The sequence below is a fragment of the Zea mays genome, chromosome 1 (assembly GCF_902167145.1).
Source record: "Zea mays cultivar B73 chromosome 1, Zm-B73-REFERENCE-NAM-5.0, whole genome shotgun sequence".
NCBI classification, from domain to species: Eukaryota; Viridiplantae; Streptophyta; class Magnoliopsida; order Poales; family Poaceae; genus Zea; species Zea mays.
Genome location: NC_050096.1, coordinates 49001960 through 49010946, shown reverse-complemented (window position 1 = coordinate 49010946; position 8987 = coordinate 49001960). Strand labels below are relative to the sequence as shown.

Below are 8987 nucleotides of genomic sequence, written 5' to 3'. Positions count from 1 at the left end.
TTCAGTTCCCTCACAGCGTCTTGAGGTCTTTTAGGTGCTGAAAACTCTTGGGCAGGCTGCCTGAGAAGCGTTTGAAGGAGAGATCCCTGATGAAATAATCGAGGTTAGTCGTACAGGACAGACTCACTGAAATAACATTCTAGCAACTACTATAGAAAACAAATTCCTGTTAGATACCAAAAACTGGGGAAATCAGGTGGGGTCCCCCCTTGACAGTCAAAAAACACTGGGGAATTCGCTGCTTGACTTACAATGTTGAGAGCTTTGGAAGTTGTGAAAACATATCTGTCAACTGCCCGCTTAGGTGGTTCTTGCCCAAATTTCTGCAGTTTAATCAGATGACGAATTATATAAGGACCGATGCAAACAAAAATCTGAAGGGTACATAAAGCAAACAATTAAATAGAGTGCAATGCGAATTGGAATTCCTACAGTGTTTCCAGATCACCCATCTGAGATATCGAATAAGGAACTCCTCCAGTTAAAGAGTTTCCGTAAAGATTTCTGCATGAATAAGAAAAAAATATAAGAGAATGTGTTGGTTTAGGCACGAACCCACGCAAAAAAGTTGAATGTGGATGAGAACCGTAAACTCACAATTCAACCACGTTTGGTGGAAGCTGATATGGAAGATCGCCGTTGAGATTGTTATTGCTGAGATCACTGTACTACGTAAAACAAGGAAAATTCAACTAAGTTGCATTACTACGATGGTCAATGCAGGAAATCTCTGGGGCAACTCACAATTTGGTTACTGATTTCAATCTACGTTCAGAAAAGTCCTACCAGCAGCAAATCAATCTGCAACAGTCACATGCATATTGTGAAATGTTAAAATATTAATAGAAAAATATGAACTCCTGTACATAATGGGCATTGTACATAAAACAAAAAAATGTGAAATATTATTGCAGAGTAAAACTTAAGCCCCGAGATGGTAACAAAGGCACATCACCCCAATCCTGAGTTTCAACAAAACTTAAAAAAATAAACAGGAAGTACCTCATTCTAATTAATAGAACCATTCTGAGAATCTATAAGCATAAAGTCTTTTTACTGTCTTCTGAAGAACATGATTTGCAATGCAACTTAGAGAGAGAGAGACTGCCTTTACTTCTTTGACGTGTGCTAAACTAAAGTGTACAGATATATTCTTTAATACTCACACGACAGCAACCTTACATATGTTAGCTAGGTCTAAAAATTGTGTGAGACCATCCATAGGTCACTTCACACTCTCTCGCTGCTATACTCAACTTATGAGATAAGGATCACAACCTAATGTGCTAGTTGCTTACTAATGAAACTAAAGAGAAATTGATGAATTGATTATGATGGATCTTTAAAAAGATGGAATAAGACAGGCCCAACCAATTGCTTGACAGCACAGGCACATCAGGTTCAAGAAAGCAACAACATGATACCAGTCGTCGAATAAAAGGAGATCAATACAAAGAAAGGTACAAAAGGTAGCCGAAGGAACACAGTAAAGAATCTCGTCTGGCCTAAACTCCAAACAACGTTTAGAACCAAAAGCAAAGACGGTAGATGAGCAATGCTCCAATATCCCAACCACTCGATCTTTTGGGGAAAATATTAAATATCCCAACCACTCGTGCGTGCTACCCTGTTCGACCATTCTTTGTTTGCTCGTTGAGAAATCGACCCTTTTCTGCTTCTGAGAAAGCATCACACAAATTTTCAACTCCTCTGGAAACTAATCACTTCTCTAATAAAAAGCTCGATTGATCTACATGATACACTGCGCATTTGGAATAAAGTCGTCCCGTCCGTGGATTGAAAGGGTGCGAATAAAAACCAAACCATATAAAAAAAGAATTCGAACAACAGCTACAGATCTGAATCCATCTAGATCACTGTTCGCTGCAAAGAACACCTCACAAGAGTTTACTGCGCGTCCTAAAGATAAAGCCCTCCTAACTTCAGAAATTACAGGTTTTTTTACATGCAGACACTTCCCTCCTCGAAATCAGAAAGAAACGAAACTAAATACCAAAATATGTCCCCGCTCATTTACCCTCTAGTATAAGCGCGATCATTTTCGATAATCAAAATCATGCGGAAAAAAACGAGAGAGAGAAAGCAGTGTTTAGGGGACCAAGGATCACAGACGGAGCGGGCAGATGCCACTGTCCACTGACGGGAGCCCACCAGAAGGAATCACCACCCGGCATCCGGCAAGAATCGGTCGGGCAGACGCCACTCTCCCAATTTTGCCATGTGCGGGCACTATAAAACTGATAGCTTGAACACGCCAGCGCTGTCGCCAGTGTCTGAATCGATCGTTCGTCTGGGCTTTCAACTTGCGAGTGCGCCATCCTCGAGGGAGAGCAGCACCTTGATACCTTCGCGGCGGTGGTTGGTGCGGTCGCGGCTTTCGCGGAGGGAGAGGTCGCAGCATGTGTAGGTGGGCTGGCGAGGGCAGGTAGGGGGAGGCGGGGGGAGTAGGATTGAGCGCGTACCAAACCTCTCCGCCAGAGACAATCAAAGGCTTGCTCGTGCTTGCGATGATGGATTGAGCTCGGGGCCACGCGCGGGGGATTGAGCTCGGGGCTTTCGGTTTGCGGCTGAGTATGCGGCGGTCGCGGCGCGACGGACGGATTGCGGCGGGGCTCGGGATTGCTCGGGGACGCGGCGAACGGATTGCGGCGGGGTTTGCTCGGGGGCGGCTGCGGGGTTTCCGGAGGTCGGGCTTGAGGACCGCGGAGGGATTTGCGGGCTTGAGGATCGCGGCGTTCGGAGGTTTGCGGACGGGCGGTTTGCGGCGAGGTTTGCGGAGGTGGGGCGGGCGGAGGCGGAGGTGGGGCGGGGGCAGTCTACAGTAAGCGCTTAATAGTTAGTAGAGATATCTATATATCTCTATGCAAGAGGTGGGTTTCAACCCACACACTGATGAAAGAATGGTGAGAGACACTTAACGAAGTTGTATAACCAGTATAACATCATGCTCAGGTGTTTATAATAGTAAATATAAATTGTACATATGTATATATGATTTTTTGTAAAATGAAAAAATAAGCGTGCTGGGCCGGGCCAGCACTACGGACCGAGGCTACGGCCCAAGCACCGCACGGCGCTCGTGCCGAGTTAGCCCAGGCATTATTAAATGAGTCGTACCTCAGTCTGGCTCGCCAGACATGGCTCATTTGGTCATCTATACCTCCGCACAATAATGATGGTACTCACATCAGTTGCCACAACCTCGTTCGTCATTCTACTTCTTTTCTCTCTCCCTCATGCCTCCACCTTCGCGCCACCCCATTCTCGGCAGAGGGCGTAGGAGCAGGCGTCTACTCCCCGTATTCGTCTGACACCAGCCCCGACACTGACTCGCGCAGTGGCTATTGCACGTCCACGAGGACATTTCACATCATGTGTGCATCATTGTTTACGCCGTTGTCGGATGTCCCGTTCGTCTTCCCGGCCTTCGCGTTGTTCTTCCTCCCCAACCTGCCCTCGCCCACGGTCGCATCCGCGAGCCGGTTGATGCTCGTCGACGCGGGTACGGGGCGAGTCGGCCATGCTCCTGGCCTTTCTCCATGCGTGTCGTCGAGTAGTATATGGTGGCGCATGCCACGCTTATGTTATCTTGGCGATGAGGAGTCCAGGTCTGAGATATTGGACAATCAAGGCCAGTAGCGTGGCAGTAGTCGGCATATGCTACGGAGTTGGTGGTGTTGTTGTGTTGCTTCGGCTGTTCCAGGGCTGGGAAGACACTCGCATTCTCTCGCCCTTCTCGGACTGACGCCTGGTGAGGGTGCCTCTCGGTTTGGAGCTGCTCCGGCTAGGCTTCTTTCTTCGTTTGCGTGCTCTCTCTCCCTATATATCTAGCGGTATACTATCTATGTCGTCTCCAGATGATGAAAGTCGCCTAGAGGGGGGTGAATAGGGCGAATCTGAAATTTTTAAACTTAAGCACAACTACAAGCCGGGTTAGCGTTAGAAATAAGAACGAGTCCGAGAGAGGGCGCAAAACAAATCGTGAGTGAATAAAGAGCGAGACACGATAATTTGTTTTACTGAGGTTCGGTTCTTGCGAACCTACTCCCCGTTGAGGTGGTCACGAAGACCGGGTCTCTTTCAACCCTTTCCCTCTCTCAAACGGTCCCTCAGACCGAGTGAGCTTCTCTTCTCAATCAAACGGGACACAAAGTCCCCGCAAGGATCACCACACAATTGGTGTCTCTTGCCTTGGTTACAATTGAGTTGTCACAAGAAGAATGAGAAAGAAACGAAGCAATCCAAGCGCAAGAGCTCAAATGAACACAATAAATCACTCTCTCTAATCACTAAAGCTTTGTGTGGAGTTGGGAGAGGATTTGATCTCTTTGGTGTGTCTTGTATTGAATGCTAGCTCTTGTAATGTGTAGAAGAGTGGAAAACTTGGATGCCATGAATGTGGGGTGGTTGGGGTATTTATAGCCCCAACCACCAAAAATGGTCATTGGAAGGTTGCAGTCGCATGGCGCACCGGACAGTCCGGTGCGCCACCAGATACTGTCCAGTGCGCCAGCCACGTCAGCAGACCGTTGGGGTTCGACCGTTGAAGTTCTGACTTGTGGGGCCACTGGGCTGTCCGGTGGTGCACCGGACAGGTCATGTAGACTGTCCGGTGCACCACTCGCGCGTGCTCTGACTTCTGCGCGCACTGTAGCGCATTGAATGCGGTTGCAGTCGACCGTTGCGCGCGAAGTAGCCGTTGCTCCGCTAGCACATCAGACAGTCCGGTGAATTATAGCGGAGCGCCCTCTGATTTTCCCGAAGGTGAAGAGTTCGAGCTGAAGTGCCCTGGTGCACCGGACACTGTTCGGTGGTGCACCGGACACTGTCCGGTGGTGCACCGAACAGTCCGGTGCGCTAGACCAGGGTGCCTTTCGGGTTGTCTTTTGCTCTCTTGTTTGAACCCTTTTCTTGGTCTTTTTATTGGCTTATTGTGAACCTTTGGCACCTGTAGAACTTATAGACTAGAGCAAACTAGTTAGTCCAATTATTTGTGTTGGGCAATTCAACCACCAAAATCAATTAGGAAATAGGTGTAAGCCTAATTCCCTTTCAATCTCCCCCTTTTTGATGATTGATGCCAACACAAACCAAAGCAAACATAGAAGTGCATAATTGAACTAGTTTGCATAATGTAAGTGCAAAGGTTACTTAGAATTGAGCCAATATAAATTCTTATAGGATATGCATGGATTGTTTCTTTACATTTTTAATATTTTGGACCACGCTTGCACCACATGTTTTGTTTTTGCAAATTCTTTTCTAAATTCTTTTCAAAGTCCTTTTGCAAATAGTCAAAGGTAAATGAATAAGATTTTGAAAAGCATTTTCAAGATTTGAAATTTTCTCCCCCTATTTCAAATGCTTTTCTTTTGACTAAACAAAACCCCCCTTAATAAAATCCTCCTCTTAGTGTTCAAGAGGGTTTTACAATTTTTCGAAGATACTACTTTCTCCCCTTTTTGAACACAATAAGATATCAATTTGAAAACACCATTTTTAAAATTAGGTGGTGGTGTGGTCCTTTTGCTTTGGGCTAATACTTTCTCCCCCTTTGGCATGAATCGCCAAAAACGGATACTTGAGTGAAATATAAGCACTTTTAAACTACTTTCTCCCCCTTTGGTAAATAACATATGAGTGAAGATTATACCAAAGACAAAGAGTTGCTCGGAGTTACGGCGAAGGGTGAATACTTGACGGAGTGGAGTGGAAGCCTGTGTCTTCGCCGAAGACTCCAAATCCCTTTCAATCTATGACTTGGTTTGAAATTCACTTGAAAACACATTAGTCATAGTATGTAAAAGAGACATGATCCAAGGTATATTAATGTGCTATGTATGCAAGACATCAAAAGAAATTCCTAGAATCAAGAATATTTAGCTCATGCCTAAGTTTGTTAAAAGTTTGTTCATCTAGTGGCTTGGTAAAGATATCGGCTAATTGTTCCTTGGTGTTAATATATGCAATCTCGATATCTCCCTTTTGTTGGTGATCCCTTAAGAAATGATACCGAATGACTATGTGTTTAGTGCGGCTATGCTCAACGGGATTATCCGCCATGCGGATTGCACTCTCATTATCACATAGAAGAGGAACTTTGGTTAATTTGTAGCCATAGTCCCTAAGGGTTTGCCTCATCCAAAGCAATTGCGCGCAACATTGGCCTGCGGCAATATACTTGGCTTCGGCGGTAGAAAGAGCTACGGAATTTTGCTTCTTTGAAGCCCAAGACACCAAGGACCTTCCCAAGAACTGACAAGTCCCCGATGTGCTCTTTCTATTAATTTTACACCCTGCCCAATCGGCATCCGAATAACCAATTAAATCAAATGTGGATCCCCGAGGGTACCAAAGCCCAAACTTAGGAGTATGAACTAAGTATCTCAAGATTCGCTTTACGACCGTAAGGTGAGCTTCCTTAGGGTCGGCTTGGAATCTTGCACACATGCATACGGAAAGCATAATGTCCGATCGAGATGCACATAAATAGAGTAAAGAGCCTATCATCGACCGGTATACCTTTTGATCGACGGATTTACCTTCCGTGTCGAGGTCGAGATGCCCATTGGTTCCCATGGGTGTCTTGATGGGTTTGGCATCCTTCATTCCAAACTTGTTTAGAACGTCTTGAGTGTACTTGGTTTGGCTAATGAAGGTGCCCTCTTGGAGTTGCTTTACTTGAAATCCTAAGAAGTACTTCAACTCCCCCATCATAGACATCTCGAATTTCTGTGTCATGATCCTACTAAATTCCTCACAAGTAGATTCGTTAGTAGACCCAAATATAACATCATCAACATAAATTTGGCATACAAACAAATCATTGTTAAGAGTTTTAGTGAATAGAGTAGGATCGGCCTTTCCGACTTTGAAGCCATTAGTGATAAGGAAATCTCTTAGGCATTCATACCATGCTCTTGGGGCTTGCTTGAGCCCATAAAGCGCCTTAGAGAGCTTATAAACATGGTTAGGATACTCACTGTCTTCAAAGCCGAGAGGTTGCTCAACATAGACCTCTTCCTTGATTGGTCCATTTAGGAAGGCACTTTTCTCGTCCATTTGATAAAGCTTAAAGTCATGGTAAGTAGCATAGGCAAGTAATATGCGAATTGACTCAAGCCTAGCTACGGGTGCATAGGTTTCACCGAAATCCAAACCTTCGACTTGTGAATATCCCTTCGCCACAAGTCGGGCTTTGTTCCTTGTCACCACACCATGCTCGTCTTGCTTGTTGCGGAAAACCCACTTGGTTCCTACAACATTTTGATTAGGACGTGGAACTAAATGCCATACCTCATTCCTAGTGAAGTTGTTGAGCTCCTCTTGCATCGCCACCACCCAATTCGAATCTTGAAGTGCTTCCTCTACCCTGTGTGGCTCGATAGAGGAAACAAAAGAGTAATGCTCACAAAAATGTGCAACACGAGATCTAGTGGTTACCCCCTTATGAATGTCGCCGAGGATGGTGTCGACAGGGTGATCTCGTTGGATTGCTTGGTGGACTCTTAGGTGTGGCGGTCTTGGAACTTGTTCATCTTCCTCATCTTGATCATGGGCATCTACCCCTTGATCATTGCTCTCCTCTTGAGGTGGCTCAACTTCTTGATCTTCTCCTTCATCATTTTGAGCCTTATCCTCATCTTGAGTTGGTGGAGATGCTTGTGTGGAGGAAGACGGTTGATCTTGTGCATGTGGCGGCTCTTCGGATTCTTTAGGACACACATCCCCAATGGACATGTTCCTTAGCGCGACGCACAGAGCCTCTTCATCACCTATCTCATCAAGATCAGCTTGCTCTACTTGAGAGCCGTTAGTCTCATCAAACACAATGTCACAAGAGACTTCAACTAATCTAGAGGACTTGTCAAAGACTCTATATGCCCTTGTGTTTGAATCATAACCTAGTAAAAATCCTTCTACAACCTTAGGAGCAAATTTGGATTTTCTACCTCTTTTAACAAGAATAAAGCATTTGCTACCAAAGACTCTAAAATATGAAACATTGGGCTTTTTACCGGTTAGGAGTTCGTATGATGTCTTCTTGAGGATTCGGTGTAGATATAACCGGTTGATGGCGTAGCAAGCGGTGTTGATCGCCTCGGCCCAAAACCGATCCGAAGTCTTGTACTCATCAAGCATGGTTCTTGCCATGTCCAATAGAGTTCGATTCTTCCTCTCCACTACACTATTTTGTTGTGGGGTGTAGGGAGAAGAGAACTCATGCTTGATCCCCTCCTCCTCAAGGAAGCCTTCAATCTGAGAGTTCTTGAACTTCGTTCCGTTGTCGCTTCTAATCTTCTTGATCCTTAAGCCGAACTCGTTTTGAGCTCGTCTCAAGAATCCCTTTAAGGTCTCTTGGGTATGAGATTTTTCCTGCAAAAAGAACACCCAAGTGAAGCGAGAGTAATCATCCACAATAACTAGACAGTACTTACTCCCGCCGATGCTTATGTAAGCTATCGGGTGAAAGGGAATTAGGCTTACACCTAGACCCTAATTAATTTTGGTGGTTGAATTGCCCAACACAAATATTGGACTAACTAGTTTGCTCTAGTGTATAAGTTATACAGGTGCAAAAGGTTCACACTTAGCCAATAAAAAGATCAAATATTGGATTCAACAAAGGAGCAAAGGAGCAACCGAAGGCACCTCTGGTCTGGGGCACCAGACTGTCCGGTGTACACCAGACAGTGTCCGGTGCACCACCGGACAGTGTCCGGTGCACCAGAGGACTCCAACTCAAACTTGCCACTTTCGGGAATCTCCAGAGGCACTCGCGCTATAATTCACCGGACTGTCCGGTGTACACCGGACAGTGTCCGGTGCTCCAAGGAAGAGCCGCCTCCGGAACTCGCCAGCCTCGGGAATTCACTTCAGCCGCTCCGCTATAATTCACCGGACTGTCCGGTGTTCACCGGACTGTCCGGTGTAACAGCGGAGCAACGGCTATTTCGGCACCAACG

General features: G+C 45.8%; 1 protein-coding gene across 1 annotated transcript in view; it reads right to left on the bottom strand.

Moving 5' to 3' along the window:
• Positions 1 to 247: 247 nt before the first annotated feature.
• Positions 248 to 8987, bottom strand: part of LOC103644613 (protein STRUBBELIG-RECEPTOR FAMILY 5) — a 37769-nt gene continuing 29029 nt past the window's right edge. Inside the window, exons 2-5 of the mRNA XM_020541498.1 lie at positions 745 to 765; positions 598 to 668; positions 433 to 504; positions 248 to 323 (exon numbers count right to left, since the gene is read on the bottom strand). Coding sequence (XP_020397087.1) covers positions 248 to 323; positions 433 to 504; positions 598 to 668; positions 745 to 765 — 240 coding nt within the window. The remainder of the gene's footprint in view (positions 324 to 432; positions 505 to 597; positions 669 to 744; positions 766 to 8987) is intronic.